This window comes from Ranitomeya imitator, chromosome 2, assembly GCF_032444005.1.
Source record: "Ranitomeya imitator isolate aRanImi1 chromosome 2, aRanImi1.pri, whole genome shotgun sequence".
Taxonomy (NCBI): Eukaryota; Metazoa; Chordata; class Amphibia; order Anura; family Dendrobatidae; genus Ranitomeya; species Ranitomeya imitator.
In genome coordinates, this window is record NC_091283.1 from 45,687,455 (window position 1) to 45,706,202 (window position 18,748).

At 47.0% G+C, this 18,748-nt stretch overlaps 1 protein-coding gene across 1 annotated transcript in view; it reads left to right on the forward strand.

Annotated features, from left to right (window-relative positions):
• Positions 1-299: 299 nt before the first annotated feature.
• The window catches only part of PRSS16 (serine protease 16), a 42,199-nt gene continuing 23,750 nt past the window's right edge, over positions 300-18,748 (forward strand). The window contains exons 1-7 of the mRNA XM_069746616.1: positions 300-419; positions 3,416-3,597; positions 4,250-4,349; positions 5,558-5,687; positions 6,245-6,368; positions 8,067-8,144; positions 8,416-8,463. Coding sequence (XP_069602717.1) covers positions 362-419; positions 3,416-3,597; positions 4,250-4,349; positions 5,558-5,687; positions 6,245-6,368; positions 8,067-8,144; positions 8,416-8,463 — 720 coding nt within the window. The 5' untranslated portion in view covers positions 300-361. The remainder of the gene's footprint in view (positions 420-3,415; positions 3,598-4,249; positions 4,350-5,557; positions 5,688-6,244; positions 6,369-8,066; positions 8,145-8,415; positions 8,464-18,748) is intronic.

Sequence of the window (18,748 nt, forward strand, 5' to 3'; positions counted from 1 at the left end):
TTCTGCGGATTTTCAGCTGCTCCAATAGAAAACTGCAGTTGAAAATCCGCAGAAGAAAACGCAGTAAAAACTGCGATAAATCCGCAGTAAAAACCGCGATGGGTTTTCACTGCGGATTTTGCAATTCCGCTGCGGAAAAATCCGCAGTGGAATCTGCAAAGTGTGCACATAGCCTAAATCTCTGGTTATCTGCCATCTGCAACTTCTGAAGCTAGGAAAAAAAAACTGAGGCTGACTCTGCAACTTCTGGGGCCAATGAAAAGTTTCAGGAGTCATGTGACGGGATGTGTCAGGTGACTGTGAGGCATAGCCGCCTGCTGTGAGTAGGAAGCTGCACGCTTTCACATTCAGTCTTCCTACAATGATCGCTGTGTGGCTGCAGATTCTGCTTGTCCTGCTCCTGGGTGGGGTGGATGGGGGTGAGTAGGATAATACACTTTTCTCATCATATCCCTCCTGAAAATATAAAGTTAAATGCCTTCAGTATCTATCGTAGAAGTAATGCGGTGTAGACCGATATCACCCAAAGAGGGAAGTTTCTTTGTATCGACTTTACAAACAGTTCCGGGCGACTTGTGACAATTATCCGACTTTTTCCGCCCTTTCGGAAAATATGGAGATGGAACGACATCGAAATTTTACTCCACATATTTAATTTAGCAGAGGAGCATGCATGGCTTTTAAGTCTCCTCACTCTGACATGCCACTCTCCAGAAAGAGAAATGTTACCCCCTATCTCCACTATCAAAAGGATCTAAATCAGTCAATGCTGTAAGATAAAAATTGCAATTTTTTTTTGCGCATGTCATTACCGCATAAATCCCTCCTTGTTCGACTGCATGGAGTTCTTGGAGCGGATCCTCTCCAAAATCCTCCTCAAAATCTGCTTGGGAAAACTCTTCCGATTAATTTTCTTAATAGAAATCCACTTTGCTGTTCATATATAAAAAAGTTTTTTTTTTAGAGTTTTTTTCCACTTCATTTTTTTAAAATTTTTTAATTTGTCTGGTGCGTGAAAAAAAAAGTGGCTGTATGCACACGGAGTCTTTCTGTTACTCTTACGTTTCTCTTTGGTTTCTGCTTCAAGAAGGCTCAGTGTGTACGTCACTTGTTTGAAGCGGCTTCTGATGGAATCCGATCCAAATTAGATGATGTCCAATCCACAGGCTGCAAGCAAAATAAAAAAGAACTCCTCTAAAAACTCACCAAGAGCTATGTGCACCTTTTGTCTTTTTGCTGAGTTTTCCAGAGCAGAAACTCAAAATGTTTGAGATTTGAAGAGTTTCTGTTACGAAAACTCCTTGGAAAAACTCTTGTTTTCTTTATTTGTTTCTCCTTCAGAAACTCGTGATTTTTGGAAGCCTCAAGAAACTCTGTTTGAACACAGTCTAAAGACCACTCAGGTCAGGTGCTGCTTCATCGCACCCCTCCTAATGGCTCACCGATTAGCTATTTAGGGAGGCTTCTTACTAAACGATATTTCACCGGTTGGTTTAGTGTTATTTTGGCATCTATGTGACACTTTGGTTTTTAGCTTTATAATTAGGGAACTGTAAGATGAGCAATTCCCCTCCATATAATGCTACTTTTGGAATGACTTTATTCACAAAAAAAGAAAAAAAAAAAAAAGTTCAGCAAAAAAAAAAAAACTTGTCCAAAAACTGACCAAGGTCTATGTGCACCTGAGTCTTTTTGCTGAGTTTCCAGAGCAGAAATTTCAGTTTTTGAAGAGTTTTGAGATTTTAAGAAGGATTTGAAGAGTTTTCGTTACAAAGTACAAGCGATCAGATAATAAAGCAAATGCTGTTTATCAAAGCGTCACAATCGGAGGTGGGAACTGAAGCTCCTGCCCCCCCAATCTGTAGCAAAACCCCCAGATCTACTATGTGGCATGTATAATACTGTCATCTCATGTGGCAGAGGGCTTCTCGTGTCCCCCTAAGGCACTTGGTCCTTGATGTCACCCCTTTATACAGCCTCTGTGAGCGCTTCCTGTTTTATGCTTCTGGCGCCCCCCCATGGCTGTGGTGAGGAATCTGATTACATCATTAGTCACTCATGAAGAGCGATGTAGATAGCAGATCAGGTTCTGGAGCTGATAATGTCATGTTTGGATGCAAATGGCTTAGTTTCACCGCATGTCTTCATCTTCGGGTAAAATTACAAGAGGAAGCCACAGAGAAACGTCCAGACCAAATCTGAGCTTTAAGTGACCTCGTAAACTTCAGCCTGACCTTAGAGGAGCTCTATACTTCATGCTGTTCAATTGCACCAGGTTTAAAGCATTAACGGCCTGATTCACCATTTGTGATTTTACTTTTTTTTTTTTTCTTGCTCCAAATTCTTTAATATGGTGCAATTGGTTCATAAATTTTGCACAAAATCAAAAAGTTATCTTTATTTGGGCTCATTCTCATCTGCATGAAAAACAGAGGAGCACTATCCAGTAAATAATTGGATTGCACTCTGACTAATTTAATGTACATGAATCTAGCCATTAAATAGCTTAAAGAAAAAATGGTGTGGGAACCCCCGGAATTTTAATAACCAGCAGAGGGAAGCCCAACAGTTGGGGGCATATGTTTATAGCCTGGGAAGTGGATGATGAACATGCAGTTCCTAGGCTGTTAATATCCGTTCACAGCTGTATCCTTAACCTTTACTGTTTAAAATGTAGGACCCACAAAAACCAATTGAGTGCCCCCTTTAATTAATAACCAGCAAAGACTAGGCAAAAAGCTGTTGGCTTTTGTTGGCTATTAAGCCTAGGAAGGGGCCATGGATATAGGCCCCCTCCCACACTAAAAACATCAACTCTCAGCAGCCACAGAAATGGTACATCCATAAGATGCGCCAATTCTGGTGCTTAGCCTACCCTCTTCGCACTTGCCCTTGTGCGGTGCCAAGTGGGGTTAATAGTATTGGGGTCGATGTCAGCTTTGTATTGTCAGCTGACATCAAGCTCAGGGTTAGTAATGGAGAAGCATCTGTGACACACCCCTATTATTTTTGGACACCCATAAAAGGGGGACTATTGAAATTCTACTGAAGGCAGCAACCATGTTTCTGGGTAGTTCCTCCATCAAATCCATTTTACAACTTATATCACAGACACTTTCGGGTAATATTGGGATTTATCATGGTTTTAGTCTTCTTGAATCATCTGGCAGAGGCTTATCTCACAAAAGAATGGGGTGATTGAGTTCTAAGTGTCCAATCCTTATGTTCCCCAATATAGCCTATGGGGGAGAGAGTCAGGATGTCATAATAGTCATTATTGACCGTTTGGGATGACCTTCATCCAGTGTGTATGGAGTCCTTAAGTACCATAGACATGTGAATACCATTATGTCTACGGCCAGCTTTACTTGTATCTCCGACCTTACTTGTGTCACCTACTGCCTTTCCATTTCAGCCTGGAACCAAAGACAGATCCGTAAAAAAATCCACCATCTACGAGAGGTGCAGAACTTTAAATCCTTCTACAGTCGTCTTGGGTTTCCAAAGGGTGCTGCCTTCTACGTGCGCCCAGAAGAAGGCTATCTCACGCAGCCCCTCGACCACTTCAACCGGAGGAATAATGGCACATATAAACAGGTAAGTAAACACTGATTGGAAGCCAGAGAATTAAAAGCTGTGCCTGTTCTGATATCCAGTAGTGATCCATTAGAACGGATCCAACAGCAATCTGTTGGCAAATAGTTGAGCACACTCAACTTTTTAGTCCGTTTTTCAAAAACTGATCTTGGCTGGATAGCGTTTTTTAAATACAGAAGTTTATAGACAACGGATCTGTTAATCAGCCATCTGTTCTCCCATTTCTAACGGATCCATTTTTCCTTGCTGGATCTGTTCCAATAGATGGAATACTGGGCGTGTGAACATAGCGTAACTCTGTCGGAAACTTGGTTCTACCTTCTCCTGGTTAACCCGGCATTGCTTATACGGTTACTTTTGAGGTCCAAAATGATTTAGGAAATAGCCATAATGTGCAACTTTTTTTGTTCTGCCACAAAAGTTTTGAAAATTGCTAAAATAGTTCCCCCTCCCCTTTCTTTGTGCTGTTATATTACAAGGTTTCCCATTTATTCTTGCTTGGGAAATATGCTGCCAAAAAATGTTGTCAGCTTTCCGCGAAACATTAGCTGATTGCCAGGGTGGCTCTACTTATAAAAGGAGTTTTGTTGATGTGAAGCCTCAATCCATTTCTTTCATTCTTTAAAAAGACTGTGGGATTTTTTTTCTACAGAGATATTGGATAAATGAAGAATTTTGGAAACGCCCCGATGGACCCGTCTTCTTGTTTATTGGAGGAGAAAGCGCAGAGTCTGAATTCTCAGTTTTAGCCGGTTAGTACAAGATATGGCACGTACACTTAATAAATATCTCCTGAGTATTGTGATGAGAACAGTAATTGATGCTCATTGTGTGTATGGCCAGGATTAAAGAGGCACTCAATAAATTGAGTATTAAATAAAAAGGAACCGCTCGCAAAGATCTTCTCTACCTTGATTCTACAGTCTCACGCTGATGTACCTCAAGTCTTGGATATGTGGCCTAGGAGGTATCGGTTTTCTCAAGGGAAGGTTTAGACCATTGTGACTGTTTGGGAGTCAAGTTGCTGAAGTAGAAACCTCCCCCTACTGTCCTGTCTACTCTCCAAACAAAAAAGACCCTTCACTAGTGATTAAGATGTTCCCTCAGGGTAGAAAGGCTAGATATTGTGCATAAGGGTCACAGGAACTCATTTGTTCCACCACAGAAGTTTGTGGGAACTTGGAGATGGACCATTTTCAGATTCTATATAACTTTTTCCAGGGATTACAGAAGTTCTTGAAGATTGACTGATAGATTTTTTACTAGAGGCGAGCAAAGAGATAAAACCAGCCATGGTCTAGTTTGGTCCTCAGCGGCACCTGGACCAGGGCAGTGTTCACTTCTGTGGTGGTAATTCTCTGCCCGGGATCCTGGACGCTTCTGCTGCTTACTATGCCCCAGAGCATTGTTACAAGAGACCAGTAATCACCGCTGGGGTGCTTGGATAGTCCTCTCAGACGCGGAGCCAACCGCTCGACTCCGCATCTGAGAGGACTATCCAAGCACCCCAGCGGCTTCACAACAGCCCGGGTCTCTTATTTGGCCGTACTAGGTGATAACCTCCAGCCATCTACACGTAATTCTAAGTAACATTCCACTAGCAACTGCATCCTCCTCTCATCTACTACTATAATTTTCCCTTAAGGGGTCATCTCCTGCACCGTATTCAGGTCTGCATCCTAAATATAAGGACTCTTTGCCACAAACTAGTTGGCACAAGCACGTGACTGATGAAAGCCCACTGTGGGGCTAAACGTTTCCAGTGCTACCTCTAGTAATAAATCTACGAAATATACTAAAGTTGAGTGCGAGACTTTTTTCATATATCAGACTTGGACGTCAGACCTGGTTAGTTTTTATCTGTTTGCTCATTTTTAATATTTTACTTTGTGGTTTGTTTTCTTATGACTTTATTGTCCCTTTTAAGAGAAGTAATATAGTAAATGTAACTCCCGCGTAGGCGAGCACGTGGAGTTGGCTCAGAAGCATCAAGCCCTTCTGGTGTCCCTAGAACATCGGTATTATGGAGCCAGCATCAATCAAGATGGATTGACGCTGGAAGCAATAAGGTTCCTGTCCAGTCAGCAGGCGTAAGTACGGACGTGTATATCCGCACCTCACACACTGGGCTGGATATAAACTCTTTATATCCCGGGACAGCAGGACCTGCTTTGCCATAATGAACATTTCCTAGCGTTTCTACTCTGTGTCCTCTTACTGTACCTTCCCATATAAATGTACATAAGGGTCAATCGGCTCACCTGTCCGGGTCCAAAATACTATAGAAATGGCAACAGTCCAAACCATTGCCGGCACTCGCATCTTCTTAACATAATTACTTTAGTGATACGGCAGTGTAAAAAGGCACAAAAATTAAAAAGGCAGAAAATAAATATTCTCTGAAGTCAAAGGAACATGTTTCAGACCTCCTTTGTCGAGCCTTCACGAAGGACGATGCAGGTCTGAGACATGTTGCCTGGGATCGCAGCAGGGATATTTCTTTTCTGCCTTTTTTAATTTTTTTGCTGTTGTGTTCAACCATTTTTTGTGCCTTTTTATACTACGGGATCAATAAAGTAATTATTTTAATAAGATGTGGGTGCCGGCTATGGTTATTTAATCTCCACATATTCTTCCTTTCTCATAGGCTCGCAGATCTGGCTTCTTTCCATCTGTTCATCTCTCAGAAATATAATTTGACTCGGGAGAACACTTGGATTTGCTTTGGAGGTTCTTACCCAGGATCCCTTTCTGCGTGGTTTAGAATTAAGGTGGGTCTCGGTGTGGATCTAGGATTTGCTTTCATTGTGTATGGTACTGTGCGCCCCATACTATAAAGGAGGCCTTACACCCTGAACGACCGCCGCTGCTCCGGATCGCCCCCTCTCTCACCCAGACACATGGACGCTCAGTTCTGCTAAGTGTGCACATGTGTTCGATGAGGAAAGATACTGCGGGACCCCTCTTACTTCTCATCTCCTGGGAAAACGGCGAGATCAAGTGTCAAAATCGATCTTTCAGAGTCCTCCTGACTTTGATATTGGAACATAGATCAGGCTTGGTATGCGTTCGTCCGGCAAGTGGTCATGCCGAAATTGATATGTTCAGCCGACTTTTCTCTAATGTGTATGGTGGGGGCCTTAAAGGGAACAAGAGGTATTCCCATCTCCAAGATCCTATCCCAATATGTAGTATTAACAATAGCAAATACTTCAAATTAGAAATGTAAAGACACAAAAGAGAATAGTAAAACCAAAAACACTCAGTTTGAAAAAATGTTGCAGTAATCCGCAAGTGCTAGTAAAAGATGTAAAAAACAGGGTATTTGGTTGATACGTTTTTTGCAAAAAATGTATACTAAGCTGCTCTACCAATCTTCACGGTATACCCTTATCAGAGCAGTCCTAACTAATGTATGCAATCCCTATCTGATGTATTTAAAAACCTGATCATCTGTATATAACCTGTGTGAACAGGGTTCAGAGAGGAAAAATCCATGTGTGCATACAGGGTAGAACAGCTTTTGTGCAGATAGCCCAAGAGGAGTGGTGGAACTCCCCAGTCTTGTAGACACAAGAGAACAATTATGGAAACAGGAACACATGGGCTACTTGCACAGTGAACAAGTCTGTATGATCATGTTCACACACCACCAAGAAACCTGAAGACACAAAAGAGAATAGTAAAACCAAAAACACTCAGTTTGAAAAAATGTTGCAGTAATCCGCAAGTGCTAGTAAAAGATGTAAAAAACAGGGTATTTGGTTGATACGTTTTTTGCAAAAAATGTATACTAAGCTGCTCTACCAATCTTCACGGTATACCCATATCAGAGCAGTCCTAACTAATGTATGCAATCCCTATCTGATGTATTTAAAAACCTGATCATCTGTATATAACCTGTGTGAACAGGGTTCAGAGAGGAAAAATTTCTTGGTGGTGTGTGAACATGATCATACAGACTTGTTCACTGTGCAAGTAGCCCATGTGTTCCTGTTTCCAAAATTAGAAATGTAGTATAGTTCTTCTGATTTGCTATGTCTCTTTCCTCACGTGCAGTGCATTGCGATAGCTTAGGTATCCATGGTTACGACCACTAAGAACTGTCACTATATGAGTGGTCGTAACCATAGATACCTAAGCTACTGCAATGCCCTGTACATGAGGAAAGAGAGATGGCAAATCAGAAGAACTATACATTACTAATTAGAGGTATTTGCTATTATTATTATTATTTTTTTTTTTACACCTACTGTATATTGGGATAGGATATTGGAGATGGGAATATCCCTTTAACGGGAAATACAAACAATTAACATTACCAGCATCCTATCTATAACTGGGGGGGTAGTAATGCACACTGATAGCAGAATAATAAGCTGTTACTATGGGATGAATATTACATCCTGCTGATGCCGTCTTATATAATGTCATCGTGCTATATCCTGCCCTTTTCCTTCTTTTTGCAGTTCCCACATTTGGTGTACGCCGCTGTGGCTTCCTCTGCCCCGGTCAGGGCAAAGTTGGATTTTACAGATTACAATAAGGTCGTTGGCTTATGGTTTCTCCGAATATTATTTGTTTATTCATTAAATTGCACTTTTCTAGCGACCTCTTTGGACTGGTCGGAATCCCTGTGCTCTAAACCCCACCAAGCTGTCTCGGTCTGTCTACCGAGAATAAAGCCAGGTTGCCCCCATATCTCACCCTCGGGGTCTGATAACTCTTGCTAGCCTATGTAAAGTATATGAGCCGCTCTCACTGTCCATGTTCTCTTGCAGTTTTGTCACCCTCCTCCTCCTCTTCTCTTCTTTGCAGGTAGTGGCTCAGAGCTTGTCAGATCCAGTCATTGGAGGATCAACCAAGGTACAGTAAAATCTGATTTAAGTAATAAGTCATTTCTGATGACACAGAATAGAAGATGCAGATTTGTGTTTGTGAGTCCGAGCCCCAACTCTCCTATAAAGGCAGAAATAAATAATAAAATGCAGGTTGCCACCACTAGGGGGAGAACAGGAGCTCATTGCAGACGGCTCACCCTATAAGTGGTGGCAGCTCCCTCTAGTGGTGGCAGAGGTCAGCCAGAATCATTTAACTCTTTAAATGGGTGCAGAATTCTGTATTCGTAAATCAGAGATCCAACAACGGCTTAAGATATATTTTGAGAACGGGTCACAAAATTATGGATAAGACTAGGCGTTCACTTTAAGGTGTTTGCATGGTTACAATAATCTACATTTTTATGTTAAATGCAATTTTTATTTTATTTTTCATATCATTATAGTTTATTTTCCTAGTTCCTGATCATCACATTATCAGCAAGAGGCTGACTCAGGCCCCATTTGTTTTGTATTGAATTATACATTTGCTTTAATCATGGAATTGGCCATTATACAGGAGGAGGAGGAGGTGAGCTGTGATATCACCTATTGTGAATGGTGGATCCTGTGTTATCTACTGTATATAGAGGTGTTATCAGTCATTGTACAGGAGGAGGAGGTGAGCTGTGACATCACCTATTGTGAATGGTGGATCCTGTGCTATCTACTGTATATAGAGGTGTTATCAGTCATTGTACAGGAGGAGGAGGAGGTGAGCTGTGACATCACCTATTGTGAATGGTGGATCCTGTGCTATCTACTGTATATAGAGGTGTTATCAGTCATTGTACAGGAGGAGGAGGAGGTGAGCTGTGACATCACCTATTGTGAATGGTGGATCCTGTGCTATCTACTGTATATAGAGGTGTTATCAGTCATTGTACAGGAGGAGGAGGAGGTGAGCTGTGACATCACCTATTGTGAATGGTGGATCCTGTGCTATCTACTGTATATAGAGGTGTTATCAGTCATTGTACAGGAGGAGGAGGAGGTGAGCTGTGACATCACCAATTGTGAATGGTGGATCCTGTGTTATCTACTGTATTTAGAGGTGTTCAAATTGTACCGGAGGAGGAGGAGAGCTGTGATATCGCCTATTGTGAATGGTGGATCCTGTTATCTACTGTATATAGAGGTGTTATCAGTAGTGTTGAGCATTCCGATACCGCAAGTATCGGGTATCGGCCGATATTTGCGGTATCGGAATTCCGATACTGAATTCCGATACTTCCCGCGTATCGGATACCGGAATCGGAAGTTCCCAGAATTCAAATTGAACGCAGCAGCCAATGAGGAATGAATGAAAGTGTGGGCACATCCTGTTTAGCATGGTGGGCATGTAAGTACTGGCAAGGCTTGGATTGGCTGCTGAAATGATGTCACTCTGCACTATAAAAAAGCGCTGCCGCCATTTTGCGCTCACTCTGCTGTGATTTCAGTTAGGGACAGGACGCTGTGTTCTAACTGAGGGCCAGTTGAGCTAGCTAATTGCTTTATTTTCCTTTCCAAAGGCTAATTTAGCAAAACGCTGTGTGTTCTTCACTGTTCACCTTGCTCTTGCCTTGCAGCGCTGTTTTAACAGCGTTCTGCAAGGTCTCTGTGTGTGTGTGTGTGTGCAGCTCACTCTGTAGTCTGTGTGCAGCCATATACCCGGTTGTATTCAGCTCAGGGGGGGTTCACACTGCCTCACACAGTTGTTCTTTTTTGCTCTTAGTGCAGCCTGCTGCACATTTTTTCTCAAATTTCCTATTAGTGTTTTTCCACCAGTCTCCAGCTCTATTGTGGAAAAACACTACATAGGATAACCTAGAGGGGGGTTTTTGGGCCTTGCAGCGCCGTTTACGGCTGTCTGCACGGTCTCCGTGTGAGCCCAGCTCGCCCTGTAGTCTGTGTGCAGCCATAGCCGGTTGGATTCAGCTCAGGGTTCGTTACTGGCTCATACCTTGAGAAAAATTTTCCTTTTTTTCAAATAGTGCAGCCTGTTTAAAATTTGAAAAAAAAAATTCCTATTAGTGTCTTTCCACTCGTATCCAGCTAAATAGTGGAAAAACACTATATAGGATAACCTAGAGGAGGGTTTTTTGGCCTTGCAGCGCCGTTTACGGCTGTCTGCACGGTCTCCGTGTGAGCCCAGCTCGCCCTGTAGTCTGTGTGCAGCCATAGCCGGTTGGATTCAGCTCAGGGTTCGTTACTGGCTCATACCTTGAGAAAAATTTTCCTTTTTTTCAAATAGTGCAGCCTGTTTAAAATTTGAAAAAAAAAATTCCTATTAGTGTCTTTCCACTCGTATCCAGCTAAATAGTGGAAAAACACTATATAGGATAACCTAGAGGAGGGTTTTTTGGCCTTGCAGCGCCGTTTACGGCTGTCTGCACGGTCTCCGTGTGAGCCCAGCTCGCCCTGTAGTCTGTGTGCAGCCATAGCCGGTTGGATTCAGCTCAGGGTTCGTTACTGGCTCATACCTTGAGAAAAATTTTCCTTTTTTTCAAATAGTGCAGCCTGTTTAAAATTTGAAAAAAAAAATTCCTATTAGTGTCTTTCCACTCGTATCCAGCTAAATAGTGGAAAAACACTATATAGGATAACCTAGAGGAGGGTTTTTTGGCCTTGCAGCGCCGTTTACGGCTGTCTGCACGGTCTCCGTGTGAGCCCAGCTCGCCCTGTAGTCTGTGTGCAGCCATAGCCGGTTGGATTCAGCTCAGGGTGCGTTACTGCCTCATACCTTGAAAAACAATTTCCTTTTTTTCAAATAGTGCAGCCAGTTTAAAATTTGAAAAAAAAAATTCCTATTAGTGTCTTTCCACTTGTATCCAGCTAAATAGTGGAAAAACACTATATAGGATAACCTAGAGGAGGGTTTCTTGGCCTTGCAGCGCCGTTTACGGCTGTCTGCACGGTCTCCGTGTGATTTAAACTAGCTCTGTAGCCCGATCTGCACCAAAAAAAAGGTTAAGTTCACCAAACACAACTTACACTTGTGTAGGCCACATTTGAAAAATAATAAAGTTTAGTCCACAATTTACAACATTAGTGTTTCTTACACCTGTTAGGAGGAGCATTACAGGAATAAGCACACTAAGGCCTTAGTACTTTTCTGCTTATCTTTATCTGTCAACCAAGATGAAGAGGGCAGGGAGTAAGGCACGTGGGCGTGGGCGCGGAGCAGGGAGAGGAGCAGGGAGAGGACGTGGTGATTCTGTGCCTGCTGCGGGCGCCGGTGACTCGTCGTCACTCAGTTTCAGCAGGGAACAGTCCTTCATGCGCAGCTTTGTCGGAGAGCGCCGTGCACCGCTGCTGCGTGAAGACCAAATTGAAGCCGTTGTCGGGTGGATGGCAGCTAACGCCTCGGCATCGACTTCAGTTAGTGCCACATCCTCTCAGGCACAGAGCACTGGAGAGCAGCCATCTGTCTCTTCACCACCTGCCAAATTGGCCAGGCAGTCAGAGAGCCCAGGACAGGAGCCGTCTCTACTTCTGTTCTCTGAATCTCTTGGCTTGGAAACAGGGGGCCAGCCAAGCAGCATTGGAGAAATGGAAGAAGAGGCAGTGTGCAGTGATGCCCAACACCTTTTTCTCTCTGACTCTGAAGAGGCAGGTGGGCCAGTGCCTCCGGTGACCACAGCGCAGTACGCATCTGATGATGAAACTCAGGTGCCGCTTTCTCGTGCGTACTGTGCTGCTGAGACTACCCAGGAGGAGCAGTTGGTGGCAGAGGGTAGTGGAGATGATGAGGTCCTTGACCCATCGTGGCGTGAGGAACAGGAAGGTGGTGGGAGCAGCTCAGAGGAAGAGCTTCCTCTTACGGGCCAAAGAGGGAGAGGGAGGGGGAAGACTGCGGAGCCTGTAGCCTCCACTTTGGCACCCGTTAGGAGCCTGTCTCTTTCCAAAGCCAAAAAGGGCGCTCCCAAGACTTGCAGTGCCTGGTCCTTTTTTGACACAGTTGCAGATGACATTTGTTTTGTCAAATGCAAGCTGTGTCATCATAAAGTAAAAAGAGGGAAAAATGTCAGCAACCTCAATACCACAAATATGTGGAAACATGTGCGGACCAGGCACGCGGTGGAGTTACAGAAACACACTGAAGATGTAGGCCAACCAACAGCGGCAGCTACCACCTCTTCAGCTCGTGTTGCCTCTTCCTCCAGCTCACGCACAGCTGGTTTGGCTTCCTCCCAGAGACCTTGTGTAATTCCACCCACAGCACCACCTTCCCAGTCATCCTCACACTCCCAGTCTACTCTACAGCCATCGGTAGTACAGGCATGGGAGAAAAGGCGGGCATTCTCGGCCAACCACCCCCGAGCACAGGCTCTGAATGCAGGCATTGCCAAACTGTTGTCCCTGGAAATGCTCTCGTTCAGGCTGGTGGAGACTGACAGCTTCCGTGACTTGATGGCATTGGCAGTCCCACAGTACAAGGTGCCCAGCCGCTTTTACTTCAGCAGGCAGGCTGTCCCTGCCCTGCACAGGCATGTTGAGGCAAACATAAAACATGCGCTACTGAACGCCGTCAGTAGCAAGGTCCACCTCACCACCGATGCGTGGACCAGTCAGCATGGACAGGGGCGATATGTTTCCCTCACTGCCCATTGGGTTAATGTTGTTGAGCCAGGTACAGATCGTGCGAGTGGCGCAGGACGTGTCCTGCCCACTCCAAGGATTGCAGGAATCCAGTCTGTACGCATCGACTCCTCCTCTTACACCAGTTCCTCTGATTCCTCTCTGCAGGATCCGTCACAGTCCACCCCCACATGGACCCGTGAACGTTTACCTATGACCGACATGAGCACAGCCGTGGCCAAACGTCAGCAGGCCGTCTTGAAACTAGTTTCATTGGGGCATCGAAGCCACACAGCGCAGGAGCTCTGGAATGCCATAAAGCAGGAGAGCGATGTGTGGTTACTGCCAGCGAATCTCCAGCCAGGCATGGTAGTGTGTGACAATGGCCGAAATCTGGTGGCAGCTTTGGCCCTTGGCAACCTCACTCACATCCCATGTCTGGCACATGTGCTCAATTTGGTTGTGCAGAGTTTTCTGAGGGACTATCCGGATCTTGATGCCCTGCTGCACAAGGTCCGCCTAGAGTGTGCTCACTTGCGGCGTTCCAGCTTGGCCAGATCCCGCATTGCTGCTCTGCAGCGCCGATTCCGCCTTCCGGAACACCGCATCATATGTGACCTACCTACCCGGTGGAATTCCACGTTACATATGTTGGAGCGGTTGTGTGAGCAGCAGCAAGCAGTTATGGAGTACCAGCTGCATCAGGCGCAAAGAAGTCGCAGTCAGCGCCGATCAGACTTCACAACCACAGAGTGGGCCACTATGAAGGACGTCTGCCAGGTTTTGCGTCCTTTTGATTATTCCACGCGGATGGCAAGTGCAGATGATGCACTAGTCAGCATGACTGTCCCCCTTATCTGCCTGCTTCAGCAAACTTTGCAAGGGTTAAGGGATGATGTGGTGGAAGAGGTGGAGGATGAGGAGTCACCTTTTCCATCAGCTTCTGGAGAGTCAGCGCCACGTGGTTCCTCACAAAGGGGTACGCAGGGGCCAATTTGTGAGGAGGATGAGGAGGAGTCAATGGAGGAGGAAGAGCTCCGTCCAGAGGAGGGAGCGACACAATTGTCCAGTGGTCAGTGTGTACAGCGAGGGTGGGGTGATGACGAGCGGGCAGAGATCATGTCTCAAGCAGGGGACAGCGTTTCTGGGCCGGTTGGCACTCTGCAGCACATGGTGGATTTCATGCTGCAGTGCCTGAGAAACGACCGCCGCATCGACCACATTCTCAACATGCCTGATTATTGGGTGTTCACCCTCCTCGATCCTCGCTACCGGGACAACGTCCAAAACCTCATCCCTGCGTTGACCCGGGAGCGTAAATTGCGGGAGTACCACGACACACTGGTGAATTCCATCATCTTCTCCTGTCCAACTGAGAGGAGTGCTGCTAGTGCTTTACAAAGCAGCTCAGTGCGTCGAGGCAGTGGGGGAGGCTCTGCCCAAAGAGGGAGCAGAAGCAGTGCCTCTGCCCAAGGCAAGCCCAGTATGGCACAACTCTGGCACACTTTTGTGTGCCCGCCCCAAATGTCTACACCATCACCGGCGGCTCCAGTCAGCAGGAGGCAACGGTTCCGTCAGATGGTGACAGACTACATGGCTTGCCCTCTTACTGTACTCCCAGACGGCTCTTCCCCGTTCAAGTTTTGGGTCTCTAAGCTGGATACATGGCCAGAGCTAAGCCAGTATGCATTGGAGGTGCTGGCTTGCCCTGCGGCTAGTGTCTTATCGGAACGTGTCTTTAGTGCCGCAGGTGGTGTACTAACAGACCGTCGCATGCGACTATCCTCCGATAACGTTGACCGGCTTACTTTCCTGAAAATGAACCAGGCCTGGATCTCGCAGGAATTTGCCACTCCTCTGCCTGATTAAGTAATTGGGTGTCATCCAGGTCTCCTGCTGTGTTCATCTTTCTACCACCTGAACTGCTATTCCTGGGCTCCAACACCGCCAGTTGCGGCTCAGAAGTGCAGGCTGCACAGTAAAAACATACGACCCAGTGTTATTGGGTTTCAGTAACGTCAGCTGATCCCCAGCTGTGTAGCCGGCAATGTGTCCTGCGACCGCCACGCTGGCACAACAACCTAAATGTAAGGGAACCTGTCCCCCCCCCCCCCCCCCCCGTCGTTTGTTACTGAAAGAGCCATCTTGTGCAGCAGTAATGCTGCACAAGGAAAAGGTAGCTCTTTTTTTTTAGCTCTTTGCACACGCAGAACTTAACACTTATAAAATGTGTTCACTGATACCGTTATACCGTCCCGGAGCTGGGACTTTCCTTCGTAATGTGACGCAGCACAGCCGTCATTCCTACCCCCTTGGTGCCATGCGCTGCCTCCTCAGCGTTGTTTTAAGCTGTCACGGAGCCTGCGCTGTTCTGTTATCCCTTGGGCATGCCCTATTTGCGCTGCCTGTCTTCTGACATAATTTGGTGTCAGGCTGGCTGCGCCTGTGCGGCCGCGGTGCCCGAGATCCCGCCTCGCAGTGTCTTCTGATTGAGTCACACTGCGGGCCTGGGATCCATGGGCATGCGCAGTGCATATCTTCCCCTCGGGCTCTCGCTCATTTCCCTCCGCCTTCTTTAGACTGTGCGCCGTCAGCTGATCCCTAGCATGCCACGGCCGTGACACCGCACAGTCTGAAGAAGAGGGAAGGAGGGGAGTGAGAGTCGAGGTTATGCACTGTGCATGCCCATGGTTCCAAGGCCCGCAGTGGGATTACGTTAGATGAGACTGCGAGGTGGGATCTGGAGCAGCGTGGACGCACAGGCACTGACAGCCTGACACCAAATTATGTCAGAAGACAGGCAGCGCTAATTGGGCATGGCCAAGGGCTAACAGAACAGCGCAGGCTCCGTGGCAGCTTAAAACAACGCTGAGGAGGCAGCGCACGGCATCAAGGGGATAGGAATGACAGCTGTGCTGTGTCCCATTACGAAGGAAATTCGCACCTCCGGAACGGTTTAACGGTATAAAGGGACACATTTTTAGTGTTTACTTCGGTGTTTGCAAGGAGCATAATTAAAAGAGCAACCTTTTCCTTTTGCATCCTTAGTGCTGCACAACATGGCTCTTTCAGCTACAAACGTCTTGGGGGGGGGGGTTAAAGGTTTCCTTTCAACTTGCTCCAATCAGGCTTCGGCCTACACTCTGTTCCTCTGCTCCTCCTGCTGTCCCTGGGCTCTAACACCGCCAGTTGGTGCCTGGAAGTGCTGTGTGCACAGTCAACAGTCGCTCCTCTGTTATTGGGGTTCAGTAACGTCAGCTGATCCCCAGCTGTGTGTGCGGCAATACCTCCAATCTGCTCCTCCTGCTGTCCCTGGGCTCTAACACCGCCAGTTGGTGCCTGGAAGTGCTGTGTGCACAGTCAACAGTCGCTCCTCTGTTATTGGGGTTCAGTAACGTCAGCTGATCCCCAGCTGTGTATCCGGCAACGTGTCATGCGACCGCCACGCTGGCACAACTAAAATGTAAGGGGACCTGTCCCCCCCCCCCCCCCTAGGCGTTTGTTACTGAAAGAGCCACCATGTGCAGCACTAATACTGCACAAGGGAAAGGTCGCTCTTGAAATTATGCTCCTTGCAAACGCTGAACTACACACTCATGTAATGTGTCCCCTCACACCGTCCAACCGTCCCGGAGGTGGGACTTTCCTTTGTAATGTGACACAGCACAGCCGTCATTGCTACCCCCTTGGCACCGTGCGCTGCCTCCTTAGCGTTGTTTGATTCCGTCATGGACCCTGCGCTGTTATGTTATCCCTTGGCCATGCACAGTTTGCGCTGCCCGTCCTCTGACATCATTTGTTGTCGTCCTGGCTGCGCCTGTGCGTCCACGCTGCCCGAAATCACACCTCGCAGTGTCGTCTAATGTGATCCCACAGTGGGCCTGGTATCCATGGCCATGCGCAGTGCATATACTAGCCTCTCACTCCCCTTCTTCACGCTTCTTCAGACTAGGCGGCGTCAGCTGATCCCTAATAGCATGCCACGGCCGTGACGCCGCACAGTCTGAAGAAGCAGGAAGGAGGTGAGTGAGAGGCGATGATATGCACTGCGCATGCCCATGGATCCCTGGCCCGCAGTGGGACTACATTAGATGACACTGCAAGGTTGGATCTCGGGCAGCTTGGACGCACAGGCACTGCCAGCCTGACACCTACATGATGTCAGAAGACGGGCACCGCTAACTGTGCATGGCCAAGGGATAACATTACAGTGCGGGCTCCGTGACAGAACCAAACAACGTTGAGGAGGTGGTGCCCGGCACCAAGGGGGTTGGAATGACGGCTGTGCTGTGTCACATTACAAAGGAAAGTCCCACTTCCGGGATGGTTTGACGGTGTGAGGGGACACATTATATGAGTGTGTACTTCAGCGTTTGCAAGGAGCATAATTTTCGGAGCCACCATTTTCCATGTGCAGTATTACTGCTGTACAAGATGGCTCTTTCAGCAACAAATGCCTGGGGGGGGGGGGGTTAAAGGTTCCCTTTCAACTTGCTCCACTGCAGGCTTCGGCCTACACTCTGCTCCTCTTTGATTCCCTGGGTTTCAACACTGTCAGTTGCCACCTGGAAGTGTTGTCTACACAGAAAAAAACACTAGGTGATGTGTCAGTGGGGTTCAGCACCGCCAGCTGTTCCCCTGCTGTGTAGTCGGCAACGTGTCCAGCACAAGCCACGCTGGCACAACAGAACAAAAGCTGCCACCAGTGCAGGCTTCGGCCTACACTCTGCTCCTCTCCTCCTCCTGCTGACCCTGGGCTCAAACACCGCTAGTTTTTGCCCGGAAGTGCTAGCTGCACAGAGAAAAACACCAGCCAATGTGTTAGTGGGGTTCAGCAACGCCAGCTGTTCCCCTGCTGTGTAGCCGGCAACGTGACCTGCAAACGCCATGCAGGCACAGGAACTGAAATTAAAAGGGAACCTGGCCCCACCCCCCCAGGTGTTTCTATGTATAACAGCCACCTAGTACAGCAGTACTGCTGCATTTGTACAAGGTGGCTGACTTTTTCTCCTTGCCCACGTGGAACTCAACACGTACAAAATGTGTCTCATTGAGACCATTCCACTGTCCCTGAGGTGTGACTTTCCTTTGTAATGATACGCAGCACCCCCCTTGGTAGCGTTTCCCGTCTTTTGTCATCATGGTTAGCTGGCTGCGCCTGTGCATCCGCCCTGCTAGAAACAACGCCCCTCGTTGTCATATTTATTTTGTCAGCGAGGGTGTGGTTTATGGGCACGAGCAGTGCATATGTTCGCCTGTCTTAACTCATCTCCTTCCGCCTTCTTCAGACTGTGCGGCCTCCTGGCCGTGGTAGGCGATAAGGGATCAGCTGAGGCCGCCCAGTCTGGAGCAGGTGTAAGGACATGTGTAAGCGGCAAACCTATTTACTGCACAAGGCCACGAATCCCAGCCACGCAGTGTGATTTTTTGAAAACACACTGTGGGTCTGGGATTCATGTCCATCGCTAACCGCAACGGCCGACATGAAATGAGGTCAGAAGACAGGAAGCGCTCACAGCGCATGGCCAAGGGATCACAATAGCGCAGACTCCTGTACAGCAAATAACAACGCTCAGGAATCTGCGCCCAGTACCTAGGTGCAAATTTTGACACCTGTGCTGCGTCTCGTTAAAAAGACAAGTCACGCCTCCACAACTGTTTGACAGTATAATGGGCTAAATAGTGTACGTGTTTTAGTCAGCGTGTGCAAG